The sequence below is a fragment of the Platalea leucorodia genome, assembly GCF_965183815.1.
Source record: "Platalea leucorodia genome assembly, chromosome: 1".
Classification (NCBI taxonomy): Eukaryota; Metazoa; Chordata; class Aves; order Pelecaniformes; family Threskiornithidae; genus Platalea; species Platalea leucorodia.
The window spans coordinates 56753318-56768393 of NC_138823.1; the positions used below are offsets into that span (position 1 = coordinate 56753318).

The 15076-nt window shown below is 41.7% G+C and overlaps 1 protein-coding gene across 2 annotated transcripts in view; it reads left to right on the top strand.

Annotated features, from left to right (window-relative positions):
• The window catches only part of RALBP1 (ralA binding protein 1), a 37327-nt gene extending 23089 nt beyond the window's left edge, over positions 1-14238 (top strand). For both annotated transcript variants that reach the window (XM_082305387.1, XM_082305388.1), the window contains exons 3-10: positions 4503-4961; positions 6797-7146; positions 8596-8757; positions 9235-9366; positions 10642-10749; positions 11530-11651; positions 12080-12203; positions 12444-14238. In XM_082305387.1, coding sequence (XP_082161513.1) covers positions 4503-4961; positions 6797-7146; positions 8596-8757; positions 9235-9366; positions 10642-10749; positions 11530-11651; positions 12080-12203; positions 12444-12707 — 1721 coding nt within the window. In that variant the 3' untranslated portion in view covers positions 12708-14238. The remainder of the gene's footprint in view (positions 1-4502; positions 4962-6796; positions 7147-8595; positions 8758-9234; positions 9367-10641; positions 10750-11529; positions 11652-12079; positions 12204-12443) is intronic.
• The last annotated feature ends 838 nt before the right edge of the window (positions 14239-15076 follow it).

Genomic DNA, 15076 nt, shown 5'->3' on the forward strand with positions numbered 1-15076 from the left:
TTTTGCTTCTGAGATTGGTTCCGTTGGACAGGATGGGTTCAATATGCAGCTAGGATTTTTTTGTTTAGAATAATTTTCATTTTCTTTATATAATTCCTGGGAAAATGGAGAATTGGTTGAATTTGAACTAGATTTTGAACTAAACTATCTTGTGAAAGGACAATAGTGTCACTGGTATGATGTCTTCTGAAATTTTCAGGAAATATTTTTGAAGACCAAATCCCTAATATGTTGGGCAGGGGGTCCTATATGTTCTTTTGGGATGTAGATGAGGGCTAAAATATTCCTACTGTTAACTTGGGGGCCCGCTCCAAACAATCTTTGGTCCAAATTGGGTGTTAACCTTTATCTTCTTTCTCTGAGTTGCTGAGTTGAGGTTCTAGTGATCTGCAGCTCTCTGCTAGGTACCACCAGGTGGAAGATAGCAGCCTATTCTCTCTTCCGTCATCTTAAGGGATTTTTCTCCAAAATAATTTCTGCTCAGGAATGTGGACATCCAGCAACCACACAAAAGCTCTAGTAGTATTCCCAGCTGTTCCAGGTAGAGCAATGACATGATAAGTTGTCTCTGTGCTTATGCTCCTTCGTTTCTGTGCAGAGTGCTAATGGAGATGGATTCTACAGTAGGGTGATGTACATGGATGCTACATGTCTATAGGCAGAGATCTGTTAGAAATTGTAAGGAGGCCGTTGTCATCCTACAAAATAACCAGGTAGCTGCTATTGCAAACAAAACATTATTTTTACTGATCCGGTGTGTGGAGAAGCTCTGAATACAGTTTCCAGATCTACAGAATTACTAGAATTTTCTACCCATGATAAACATTAGAGGCTCTTCATATCAAGGTTTATCTTTCTGTGTTGCTACATCCTATTCTACTGAGAAATTACTATGTATATCTACATACCACTGTGTATTTGTTTAGCAAAGTATCATTTGCAAACAGTTTAAAAGTCTGCCTTTCAATGCCAGTAATTATTTTAAATCAAAATAAAGCAAGGCAAATTTCATATTTCAGCTTCATTTGCTCTTCTTGCATAGCACTGCACAGTAATCTGAATGCAGACTTTGTTTGGGAGTGCTGTGCTCACATCAGTGAGTTGAATTAAAAGCAAACTGATGTAACTGAAAGTTGGATAGTAAGTGTTGGTAGTGTCTGTAAGTTTGAAGTTTCTATTAATAATAACAATACATCTTGTGGGCGAGGAGAGGAAATGGAAGCCATCTACCCAAGCTCATAATGCATCCATGTGTGCCTTACCATTTTATTTAGAAATGGTATACAAGTTGATGGCAATCCCTCTGACAAATTGAAATTAGATAACTAATGCTAGTTATTGCACATTGGTCCGTATAGTCATATTTGACCTACTAATTCTTCCATATGTAAAAGCGATCCGTGTTTTTTTTTATTTCAGTGAATTAATTACAGATGCATGCAAATTTCCCCAGGGAGCCAAAATCAGATGTAAAGGTATAAATGACTTAAAAACTCATCAGAGACCTGATGCGCAAAATGTATCTTGTGGTAGGTTTGATAAGTGTCAGTTCTACATAATGCAACCCTTTGTCTTAACAATAAATATTATAGCATGAATTTATAGCTTCATTGTAAGAGTGCAGGAGAAGTATTCCCAAGTATGCAGACTGATGGAAACAGTGGCCTCACTGCATGACAAAGCTTTTAAGCCTGTAAGTTAGATTTTTCCAGGGTAACACTGGAATTTCTTTTTTACTGTTTTTAAAACAGGTTTTCATAATTTTCAGTAAGATAAGGGCTATACTTGCAGCATCATTTAAAATAAATAACTGCAGTGAAGGCATGCTTGTGGAAGGTCTGAGAAAGCCCGAGCAAGGAACTGACAGATAGTCCAGTCGTTATGCCCGTGGAATTGGAGTATTTATTAAATTAGTACTGGTCTCATATGGGTGCAGGAAAATGTCATTGACATACATTAGAGTGATGGGAAAATGCAGACTATTAGTACCAGAAGTCTTGAGGAAACAGTGGACAGAAATACCAGTTTACTAACAGTAGGTAATACTCCTTTCCATATTTAAAATTACCTGATTTTTCAAGTGCTTTTGGTAATTTTTCTCTGTATAAATTTAGGTTGTTTATATTTCAATATATTGTATCACTGGTGAAAGGGATACAGTAATTTTATTACCAGGAGTATGATAAAGAAAATTGGGCTACTCTGAGAGACATACAAACCCCCTCTTGCTGTGGGCGGGAGATTCTCTGTGAATCTGTAATTAGTCATCTAAACTTTGTTGACTTACATTACTGAAACAAATTAGAATAGGCTGGTTTTGTATTTGACTTGCTCCTTCATGTCTTCTCGTGAAGTCAAGAAATTCCAGTTCCAGTAATGTGCTATTGCCGGTGTTACATTACCACAGACCCAGAAAAGCACCAAGGTTTGTGTTGCAGCGCGGAGTGTTGAGACGTGCAAGGCAGGTGCTCTGTTGGTGGCACCGACCTCCAAGCTTGGGTGCCCTGTGCTGACCCAGCGGACGTGCTGCTGGTGCCATTCCTGGGGGGGACGGGGGGCCCCACGTTGTCCAGCTGGGAGCTGATACAGCTGCCCAGCAGGAAGGGTTGAGGGCAGGTTGTGCTGGGCTCTGTCTGGTGAAGATTTGGCTTTCGGTTTGGAAATTACACCTGTGAGCCCCATCTTGAAACTCGGTGCCAGCCCCATCTCATTCTCACAAAACACAACGGTGGTGTGTGCTCCTCCTTCGTCCTGTAGCTGGTGCATCAGCGGTTCTTTCTGTATCGGAGTGAGACTGGAATCCTTATTTTATGCACTGCAGGTTTCCTTACCCATCTCTGGTTTTAATTTACAAAAAGAGTGAATGATGTAAACTGGGAGGATGAGACCTGGTTGCCGGTTGTCCTGCAGTTAACGTTTGCATTTTTGTATTAAAATGCACTTGGGCAGGAACAGTGCTACGGTCTTTCACCGTCTTCTGTGAACGTGCACGTTTGGTAGTCCTAGGGAAGAGCCCAGGATGGGAAGGGTGAGCTGGTCAAACAATTGTAATTATTTCATGGCAGTTCCATGCTTTAATACATTTCTTATATTTATTTGACTGTTAAAAGCTACCTTCTACAGAGCAGCCAAGGAGGCTTCAAAATATAGACAGCCCTTTGGATGTGCTGAAATAATGCTGAGAAACTCTGCAGCTTAATATAGTTTAGAATTGGAAGAATAGAAAACTGAATGTCCCCTGGTTCTTCTGCACAAGATCTTTCACCTGTAAAAATGACAGCCTATAATCTCATCCGTGATGCTCTCCCTTATAATTTAAGGGGGTTATTTTCCACCACCCAAATCTATTCATGCAGGAAGAGCAGTTGGCTGTCGGTGTGCTTCCTGGCTGGGGCAGAGGCACTGCCTGTCGGTAGTGGAGGAGCCTCAAAGGATCTGTATAATGGGGGCTTCACGCTGAAGCAAGAGCTTGCTGCCCGCTGCCTCAGGGGACCCGGCTGGTGCAAACGGCACGTAAAATGTTGGCTTTGTTGAGCAGGTTTCAGGCTTACTTTTCTTATACAGGGTACTGCGTATGTAAAATCACAATTAATTGACTTGGAAGTTGTGTTGGTTTGTATGTTGTTGGGTTTGGTTGCGGGCTGGATTTTTGCTGGTTTTTTTGGTTTTTGTAATCCACCTTTAAAGATTTCCTTGTCCTTGCCTGAAGGATAGGCAGGGCTAGCTGCGGAGGTGTACTTAGTAAAAGCACTGGTGCGCGTTTTAGACGGCACTTGGTGTTTTGCTGCTGAAACGGTGTACTCCGCCCATGGACTTGTTTGAAGCTCTCCCATATGCTTTTTAGGGCAAATACGCAACTTCGCTGACAGGTATTGTGCGAGCGTTACTGGAATTGTTTTATTCGTCTAGGGGAAAAGTAAGTGTGCTTGGGCTTTTTGTTTGTTTGTTTGTTTTTTACTTTTTGGGGGAGGCTGAAACTTTATTAACTTCATACTTACCTTAAAATTCATAATATCCTGGAAAGGGATTGGGGAGTTAGGTGGCTGAAGTTTAGTTTGTTCTTAATAGAAGTTTGACTGATGTGTATGTAGTAGATGATCCTTAACAGCGATTCTTATACTGTTGATTACAGGAACATAGAGAAGTTGCCAGACAGTTGTTTTTATTTTGCATTTCCTTGACTATTAGATGGGAAACTAGCCCATAAGATGGACATTGCCATTATGAGTAAGTATATAAAGTATTAATTGTTTAGATCGTTCAGGAGCTGTGTGGCTTATCTTTGATATGATTATGCAAGCTTGATTTAATCCTTGTCCACTTAATTGTGTAACAAGTAAAGAAAACCTTCTGAAGAGTCAGGCAGGCGCTATGTTTTAATTCGTGTTGCTGCTTCTCTCTCCTTACATGCTACTTCTTGTTCTCTCCCTGTTGTAATATGCTATCTAGAAACTGAACAGACTTACAGCTGTCCTCTTGCCTTTTCCTCCTTTGCCCAATAGCGGAAGGTTATGCTGCATTTCAAGAGGACAGTTCCGGTGATGAAGCTGAAAGTCCTTCAAAGTTGAAGCGGTCCAAGGGAATACATGTCTTCAAGAAACCCAGCTTTTCCAAAAAAAAGGAAAAGGATTTTAAAATAAAAGAGAAACCCAAAGATGAAAAACACAAGGAAGACAAACATAAAGATGACAAACATAAAGAGAAGAAGTCAAAAGACTTAACTGCAGCAGATGTTGTAAAACAGTGGAAAGAGAAGAAGAAAAAGAAAAAGCCAATTCAGGAGACAGAGATACCTCAAGTGGATGTTCCGAGTCATAGACCCGTGTTTGGCATTCCTTTGTCTGATGCGGTAGACAGGACCATGATGTATGATGGCATCCGCCTGCCAGCAGTTTTCCGTGAATGTATAGATTACGTAGAGAAGTATGGCATGAAATGTGAAGGCATCTACAGAGTTTCAGGTACTCTGCGCACACTGACATGCAGTTTCCTAAGGTCTTTACTTGCAATTTTCTTATTATTTTACTATTTTCAACACCTAGAGACTCTGTTTATAGCTGCATTAATTTTAATTACCCAAAAGATAATCAAGTAGCTAAAGTTAAGCGAACCCGTAGGTGTGAGGTACCAGAAAAGTTGCTAATACGGTGGTACTGCTTCATGGCAGTAAAAATACACTTGTTTGGGCCTTCTGTGATAGGACGGTAATGATGAATAAAATGTGTTAGCATGGCCAGCTTGTAATTCTTTACTTCTGCATTAGAAATGCAATGCTAGTTGATTGCAAAAGCAAAGATGAGATATAACCATTTTATTCCTTCCCACTAAGTTGCTTTTTCCAGTTACTTCCATTGTATGATTTTTTTTTTCTTCAAGACTTCTTTTCTTTGAGCAAATACACTAATAAGCAGAAAATACAAGTTTCACTATTTAAGCTTAGCAACAGCAGGCTAATTAACCATGGTAGTTGCATAACACCAGCTTACATAAATGAAACATCAGTTTTAGTCACGTTAAACAAAACAGTCCCTTTATTTGGGAACTGCATCTGCGATATAACCCGTGGAAGTACTGCTGTGGGAATGTTTAAGGGAGCAAGAGCAAGTGAGAAAAGGAATTTGAGGAAAAGCATTTGAAACAAGTTGCCTAGCACTGTAAGAAACAGTAATCAAACGATTTTAAAGGCTTCATTAAGCTGTCTTCATGCTGTCGATCTGCATGGTATTCAGTAGGCATGCATAAATACCGCAGCAGCTTAAGCAGTTTCTTCATCTTGCCTGTTGGAACGTTCTGGTTGCGTGTTTTTTCAAGATACCATTTGTTGGGAATTTTCACGGACGAAGGTGTGTTTTCCGTAAATCATTTTTGATGTTTGTACTTTCTAGGTGTTCTCCAGTGCAACAGCACCCTCTTGTGTGTGTGAGATTGTTCAAATTGAGAGCTCAGAGAGACAATTGCAGTGGCTCAACAACCTAGCAGCCGTTGTGATGACTAACTTACTTGGACATGAAACCGAGCATATTTTACCTGGCATTTACCATGGGCTGAGTGCACCCAGTTTTGCTTATTGCGTACGAGCCAAGCCATGGCAGCGCATTAAGTCGGTGTAACTCAAGTGGGTGTTTGAGCTTTAAGAATGAAATTTCCCTGAGTTTGGGAAGATTGGAATGTCGCCGAGTTGTAAAAACACCTTACCGAAAATCTTGGCTGGGTTGAATAACTACGTGAACACACTTTTATTCATGCAGTGCCTCAAATCAAGAATCCTGTGTGAGATTCCTCTGCTGAGGAGGGCCAGCTGGAAATCTGGAAACTAAATAAAGTGTGGGTTTTGTTTTGACAGAAGAAAGCTGTTATAGGTAGAACTTGTTGCACAATATTGGAGTTGATAACATATTTGCTGCTTGGCTTAGGGCTGTATAATTGAACAGCCTGAAAGATGCTGAATGCAAATACACAATTGATCTTATGTTCCCCCACCCTTCCTCGCCCTGTTTTATGTTCCTGGATGCGAGGGAATGCTGGCGCCAGTTCTCATTCAGAGCTTCAGCAGTGCTGTGGTTTTGCTTCGTAGTAGTAGTCAGTGCTTTTAGAAGCAGTGATCAGTGATCACATAATTTTGAGTCATGATTTTAGCTTTGTTACATGCGGATAACTTTTCAAAGGTATCCCTCAATTAGTTTAAATTGTAAGGAGAGGTGAAACAAATGCATCTCAAAAAAAAAAAAGTTTAATTATAACTATTATATGTTTACAGTTGAAGATTTCTCTTAATTCTTGATCTAAATATTTTAAGGAATAAAATCAAAAGTTGATGAGCTAAAAGCAGCCTATGATCGAGAAGAATCTCCCAACTTGGAAGAATACGAGCCCAATACAGTAGCCAGCTTGCTGAAACAGTACCTACGAGAACTGCCTGAAAATTTGCTTACCAAAGAGCTAATGCCCCGCTTTGAAGATGCTTGTGGGAAGAGCACAGAAGCTGAGAAAGTCCAGGAGTGCCAGAGGTTGCTGAAAGAGTTGCCAGAGTGTAACCATCTCCTAATTTCTTGGCTGATTGTGCATATGGACCATGTTATTGCAAAGGAACTGGAAACAAAAATGAACATCCAGAATATTTCCATAGTGCTTAGCCCTACTGTCCAGGTACGTGCGCCACACAGCAAGCGTCAGAGCAGAACTTCAGCCCGAGAAAGACTTCTTTGTAGGAATTCTCTTGCAGGCGGGAATCAGCTGTTGTCTGATAGAGTTAAGCTAAAGTACAACTCCTCTGTATACCTTGGGAACCTAAAATGCTGGGAAAGGAGGAGCAAGACTTTCTGAGTGTGAGCTTGCATACGATGGGTCTGATATTTGGGTTATTATGAGCGTATTACAAAGACTGCTGTCAGGGTTTTAATTCCATTGTGAATAGAAGTAATTTAATGCTGAATTTGTCAAAAAATTCATGCAGATACACAATTTCTGTGGGCTTGTGACTCAGTGATAATTTAGCGAAGACTATATTGTTGCTTAATTTTAATATCAAGCCAACAAACCCTGTCCTGCAAATAGATCTTCCTGGTGCAGTAATGACTTGGGTATAATGGCTTTGGTGTCTGCGGTCAAATTGCTGGGGAAAATGACTGACTTTTAGTTTTCCAATAAGATTTTGTGGTTTCTGAATTGACTCATTCCTCAATAAACGTCTTGGAAGTATTTAATTTAAATACAGCTCAGAATTAGTCCTGTGCATAATGGAAACATGGCATTATGGGGTGTGGGTCTTCTAGAAGAAAACCCACACTTTAGAAAAGCTTGGCTTTATAATTAAGAGTCTAGGTAGAGGCCCAGGAGCAAAAGGGCTGGGCGTTATTCTGGCTATTTTGCTGTGCCAGACACTTTCTAGCTAACCAAAGAGGTAACAATTAATGTAAAACAAGGCAGGCCCAATCTTGTTTTGTTGTTAAGTAGATTTTAGCAATTTAAAGGCAGGTAGTGACAGAACTCCAATCTTTCTTTCAGGATACGTTTTTGAATTTTAATGGAAGATACAGTATCAAAATAAATACTTGCTTCTGTGTCACATTAAAACAAAGAATACAGTAGCCGCTCCTTTCAAACTACTGTTTCTACTATATTAAGTCATCTGAGAGAGAAGTAGTAGGAAATACTTCTAGGTTGGGGGAGAGAGAAGGTAGCCAGCAACCAGCCATAGCGCAGTATGGTTGGTGTTCCCTCCTACCTATTGCTATCACTACCTTTACATGAGTAAAAAGAAAGAGCTAATACTAGATTTATTTCTGTATTTACCAGTGATTGATAGAAATAATTGTGGTAAGTTAAGGCGTGTGAAAATTCTCAATTTAGCATGACAATGCCTCAGATGCACAGGTAAGAGAGACGGTGAAGTGATTCCTTGAGGCCAGCACTAGGTCATTTAAAGGATTGGTTTTAATCCGGATTTTAATCTCTTAGGACAAACTAACACAACTGTGACTCACAGACCGGCATACTAAAGGCTGTTCTATGTCTGGAGAAAGATACTGTGCTTCACAGGTAAGATTAGGTGAATAAATCATCTTAAGCAATATTTTGGCTGTCCTTTCTTTGCAGATCAGCAACCGTGTCCTGTATGTGTTTTTTACACATGTTCAAGAGTTCTTTGGGAATGTGACCCTAAAGCAGGTGACAAAACCTCTTCGCTGGTCAAATATGGCAACAATGCCAGCGCTTCCAGAAACACAAGAAAGCATCAAAGAAGAAATCAGGCGACAGGTTGGCAGTTACTTCAGTGTTCTTCTCTTTATCTTTGCCCTGGCTTTTATACATTCAGTAGTAAATTCTCTTAAGCTTGTAACATACTCTTCAATTATATCACACCTGTGCTGTCACTGGAGACCACTGGAAAGAGACGGGTGATATTCTTGCCCATTGCGTGTCTGGAAAGTTTCTGTGGTCTTCTGATGACTGCAGCCATGTCTTTGTGGACTGCTTTGCTAAGCAGTTCAGTACTTTCACGGTGGGAGGAAGGTTGGGAGGACACGCTGAAGAGCAGCGTTAAAGAATCCACGCGCTTTAACTAGTGCGAGATTGCGTGCTGAATGTATGTGAACACTTGTTGTTGGTCGACATGTCAAGCTTCGAAAACCAGAACTCCAAGCCTGTTGCCGTGAAGCCAAACAGATTTTTTTCTTTTCAGTCTGCCTTGCTATGATATATTAAAGACACTCATTTCTTTGGCCATATTTCTAGGAGTTCCTACTGAACTGTTTACACAGAGACTTGCAGGCAGGGATAAAAGACTTATCCAAAGAAGAGAGACTCTGGGAGGTGCAAAGAATTTTAACAGCTCTTAAGAGGAAACTAAGAGAAGCTAAGAGACAGGTGGGTAACTAACTTTTCTATTTATTGGCCAAAACCATCTAAATCGGGGATTAAATTCATGTGGGGTATTTTTAACTATGGCAATTCTTCCTAAAGTTTCACGACTATCGTTTTTTCACTATTTACCCCTGAGCATCATTCAACCTTATTGTTTAATCTTATAGTTGAAAATACCATAAAAGTGAGGTGGGTCTACAGCCACGGACTGGGGGTTCTTCAAACGCTCAGAGAGTGTGACAGGTGTAGGGTCAGTATTCTCTGGGTTTATAATTTAGATTTAGAAAGGGTGGGGGCCACTGAGGAATTTTATTACAAGTTCCTGTGTGTGCATTCAAGTTTTCATTCTCGTCTGTGAGTTTCAGCTTGCAAACCCTAAAGAGAAATATAAAAGATACTTTCTAGAATCAACTTGGCATAATTTCTGGTATTATTTTAACTCCAGTTACAGAGCTCTGGAAGTATGAGAATCCAAATGCATTTTTAGGGAAAAACTAGGCAATTAATGAGTTCATAGAGATGTGTCAACTGGAAATGCTGGAGTTTTGCTCTTCCCTGTTTCCAAGATACGTAGCGAGAGAGCGAGCCAGATGGACAGGGGACGGGGTGTATGCATGTAACAGTGCTTCAAGTGCTTCTGTGGGTTCAGTAGGAAAAGGATCATTTGACCACTACTTTTTTGAAGTATCAGTGCAGTCTGTTACGCTTGTACCCAGGACGGTGTTCTCTGGGTGGAGCAGATATCTTTATTCCTACTTTTCCTACAATTTGGAACAAAAACACCTGAGCATTCCCTGATTTGTGACACTGCAAAGGTACCCAGTTAGATCAAACCACATTTCAATCTTTTTACTGCAGATTTGTCATCATAACTAACTTTACATGGCTGGGGAGCACTTGCATTTTCTGGTTAGCTGGCTCTCCCCAGGGACAGCGAGATCGTCACGCTCCTTCACAGCTGTTTACCAAAAAAAAAAGTATGATTAAAAACTTAGTGTTTGATGGAGCATGTATTCATTACATGCTTAAAACCGTGTGTCCTGGAGTACCAAGAGGAATTACTGGAAGACTCAAGGTTAACAAACTTCAGAAGTGTTTTGTTTTTTTTTTAAACTGTCGTATGTCCCAGAGCAGGGACAGACCTTGCTGAAAAGTGTCAGGACAACCAAGATGGAGATTCTAAATTTGGAAAATAATGCATTCAAAAAAATATTATTTACAGTGAACAGGGTGAGTGGGGAAGCTGTCCTTTTAAAAGTTGTTCTCTTTCTCTGGCAGGAGTGTGAAACAAAGATTGCACAAGAAATTGCTAGCCTTTCAAAGGAGGATGTCTCCAAAGAAGAAATGAATGAGAACGAAGAAGTTATAAATATTCTGCTTGCACAGGTAGATGGCAGGCTCTTACCTGTTTGTCTGCTGGTAGTTTCTTGTTCCATATCTTTCAGAAATATTAAAGACTCTCTTGTTCCTTCTAATGCAGTGAGAAATTGAAAGCTTAAAGGGGTCTCCCTGTCGATGAAAATACAAGGCTTTGTTTTAATGGTAAATAAAGTAGGGAAGGAATGCTGGCTGCAGGAGTGAACCCAAAGCTGAGCAGACTCTTGTTAACAGCAGAAAGGAGACACTGTGCAACAACAAAAAAAGTAGCCTTTGTTGTTAATGTACTTAGAAAGCACTTCCAAATCTAACCCGATTGAATATCGTTAACTGCTTTCCTGCCGATCAAAGTAGTAAGGCAACTGGTTTGGCTTTTTTGCCTTCCTTTGCTTCCCTCAGTAGCTTTGATCTTCACTGTACTTTCCTCCTTATACTCATCTTCAAAGATATATTTTAGAATTCAGGTTTTCTAGTTATTTTATTGGTTATCCGAGCTTTCCGCTGTGATTTAAGGGAACAGGCAGCCGAACGCGCCAGAATTCGGTGCGTCATCTCCACAACTATTCAGTACAGCGATCGTCTTGAGGATTCAGAACAGCCAGTGTGGGTCTTGAACCGACACTTGCTTTGAGGTCTCGATGAATCAGAGTTCAAAGGAGGCGTGCTAACCACTTCTGCTGAAAGCATTGCAGAGAACAGCGTCACCTCATCGCGTCCCAGGGCCCGCTTAGTGTATGTTCCGGTAGAACATAAAGTCAAGGCTTTAAGTGAACTAATTGATCATTGCAGGAGAACGAGATTTTAACAGAACAAGAGGAACTGCTGGCCATGGAGCAGTTTCTGCGGAGACAGATTGCCTCGGAGAAGGAAGAAATAGATCGCCTTCGAGCAGAAATAGCTGAAATACAAAGGTAAAAGGCAGACGGCCTCCATCAGACCTCCTGCCAGGGGAGCGCTTCTTGATTAAAAGTACATACGTGCTCTTCTGAAACGGTACTCTAAACTACACTTAAACACTTACCCTGTGAACAGCACCTTTGAAAGCCTCTTTTTATTGATATCTCAGCAACTTTGGACCTTTCGGGATATTTTCTGTTAGTATAACGATGGAATTACGATCTAAAGGAAACCAGACCCTGTGCACTAAAAAAGTCCCCTTAGGAAATCACTGGATTATTAAATTAAGCTTTGAAAGGAAATTCTGATTTTTTTTTTTTTTATTTTTCTTTTTAAAACCGTTGCAGATTATTCAGTGGACATAAGTTAACTCTCTTACGCTGCCGCAGTTCTGGCAAACTTGAGGAAGGGTTTAAATCCGAGTTTGTCCTTGCTCTTTCAGTCGCCAGCAGCATGGCCGAAGTGAAACCGAAGAGTATTCTTCCGAGAGCGAAAGCGAGAGCGAAGATGAGGAGGAACTGCAGGTCATCCTGGAAGATTTGCAGAGGCAGAATGAGGAACTGGAGGTAAGGTTTGAGTCAGTATTAACTGGCACCCTTCTCCTTAGCGCTTACTTGATGTAGTCTGTGCGGAGACGTTTGCACATGTGCACGCGGTGGGGGGGGGGTTTGTATCCGCTTCGCCTCGGCGTGAAACCCGCGTTTTAAATCGCTGTTGCGTGCGCGTCGGGGTTAGCAGCGATGCTGAACAGTGGCAGCAGTGCTCTGTCAGAAGGAGCCCTGACCTTGGTTTTCCTTACTTGAAAGATAAAGAACAATCACCTGAACCAAGCGATTCACGAGGAGCGAGAGGCCATCATAGAGCTGCGAGTGCAGCTCCGCCTGCTGCAGCGCGCTAAATCGGAGCAGCAGGTGCAGGAAGAAGAGGAGCCAGAGAAACGCGGGGGGGTTTCTCAGCAGCAAAGAGACAGTGTCCTGGAGACAAAAGCAGCCAAAGAGCAGCCAAAAGCAAGCAAGGAGCAGCAAGTCAAGCCATCGCCAAGTAAGGACAGGAAAGAAACTCCAATTTGATCCGGCTCCTTGAATATGCATAAAAATCAACTGAACTGTGCAAATTACTGTAATTTGAGTCAAACTGCACAAATTATTGCTGGCTGTGTACATTCTGTAAAGAACCTTTACTTTTAAGCCCTGGAGACTTTTGTCTCCAGTACTTGTGGCTTCTACTCATCAGACTCAGGTGAGTTTGGAGAGGCCAGAAGAGTTTTCCAGTTAGGTTCAGATTATTTCAAGACTGGTTTCCTTCAGGTGATTTAAAATAATTCAGTAATAAGTCTTATTTTAAACCAAAATCATTATTTACCTTCATTGGAGCAGAATTGGAAGATCTCATTTTCAGTAAATAAACAGAACCCCACCCACCCGTACTAATTATTTGCCTTGTGAATCTATTCATCCTCATTCACCATTATTTCTGCTTATTAACCTAGTCACTTCTCGCTTGTGCCTTTGATACCTTTCTGATGCAGATTATATACAAGGGAGCTTTAAATTTATTCTGGGTTGGCTGAAAAGTTGGGAGACTGCGGGGTATCGCGTTTACCTACCACGCCCTTAAGCTTCGTTTTTGTTCGGAGATGTGCTGAATAAATGTAAAAACTTGAGAGATGTTATTTATGTCCCTGTATGACGGAAGCGTTCATCGAGAGCTGTTTGTGTCTTTTAGCGATGTAGGGAACCCATTTACTCATTTATAAACCACCGTCATCACAGCTGTTTAAGACAGGCTGCGTTCACACTGCTGCCCGAGAGCCAAGAGCTTGTTCTTCATCCATTTTAAAAGTGTCAGCCCCTGGGGGAGAGCCCCTGACGGCTGCTTCGGGCGGCGCCGGGGCTGGGCTCTGTCACCCCGGCCAGCGATAGCCCCTCTCCCTCCGCTGGCACGCCAGCCGCTGCGCTTTCCCAGTGAGCCCGGAGGAGGACGCTGGGGGAGGCGCTGGGGGCTCAGCAGCACCTCCGGGCTTTGCTGGGGTGAACAAACCACCCACCCCCACCCGGGCCTCGCTTTTGGTTTGGCTGCTTTCCCGCTTCTGCCCCTCGAAAGCCAGGGGCCATTTAACGTTTCATTCGTGTGACTCATCCACCAATTCATACCTGGACAGCAAACGCCGCAGAGCGCAGACAGCCTATCTTATTTTTTAACCCGGATATTTATTTCCAGCACCTGTTGGAAGTGGTTGTATTCTTTATCTATTGCACTGTTGTGAATCATTGGCCATGATTTGATTTTGTACAAATAATGCTTTGATATGTTATAGAAAACAGCATAGTATTTTTTTAAAATTTGGAAAAAAAAAAAGTTTATAAACACAGAAAATGTGGTCAGATGACAAATGTAAACTAAAGCATTCTCCCTTGCCTTCGTTACATACATTTTATATTTGCTGGCAATATTTAAACTTTTTGTTTGTTTGTTTAATTCACACTAATTCCTATTGAATTGTCATGGATTTTTCTAATGTTCTTCAGACAAATCTCTTAATATTGGTTAACTTTTATTTTGTTAGGATTGTATTTATCAAGCAAATAAATTCAACAGCCATTTGAAGTAGTTTCTAGTTTATCTACTTCATAATGCAAATGATAGTTATTCTGCTTGGGTAGCGACCTGCAGGGGAGACGTTTATAGGAAAAAGGAATTCAGGCTTTCTTAACAGCTCTGCTGTGGTAGAACGCTCTCTGCAGTTGAATGTCCTAGAAGGCTTCCATAACTCAGCTGCTGATCAAGTTTAATTTGATCAAATTAAAGATTTTCAGACTTTGCTTCTCTATTACTACTAGAGATTGGAGTTGTGAAGGTAAAAACCATCCTATTTATCACATCATTGCTTCCTTCTCCTGCAACCTTACAATGCACTTGAGCGTGTCGCCGTTGAAGTCTTAAACAGAGGCGGAATTGCTGCTCCTGCAGTAATACAGCAACTGTGACCAGAAATTTAGTTTCAAAACACCCGAGAGATGCTTATTTGAAGTTTTCTCTCACATTCTTTCAAATGCTACGTCCAATGATAAACACAGTTATTGATAAAACTCCCGGAACGCCTGCAGTTAAAACCCTACGTGGGAGTCAGCGCTGGCCACCTCGGGCGCAGGCTGGCAGCGCTGCGGCCCAACGGGCCAGGGAAGTCCCAGGGCCGGCGGCCGAGGCAGCCGCAGCCTCTGGGCCGGGGGTGACACCAGCTCCCGGCCCAGCAACCTCCAGGAGGGGCTTCGGCTGCCCCAGAGCCGGCGGCGGCAGCGGCGGCAGCGTCCCCCCAGCGCCAGCACTGGCAGTGCTTGTGGTGAAAAAGCCACGCTAGCAGCTGCGGTATCAGAGCCTGTGTGCAGCAGCTGCAAATTATTAGCTGAAAAAGCCAAAGCTGATTTCAAATAAAGTGGAA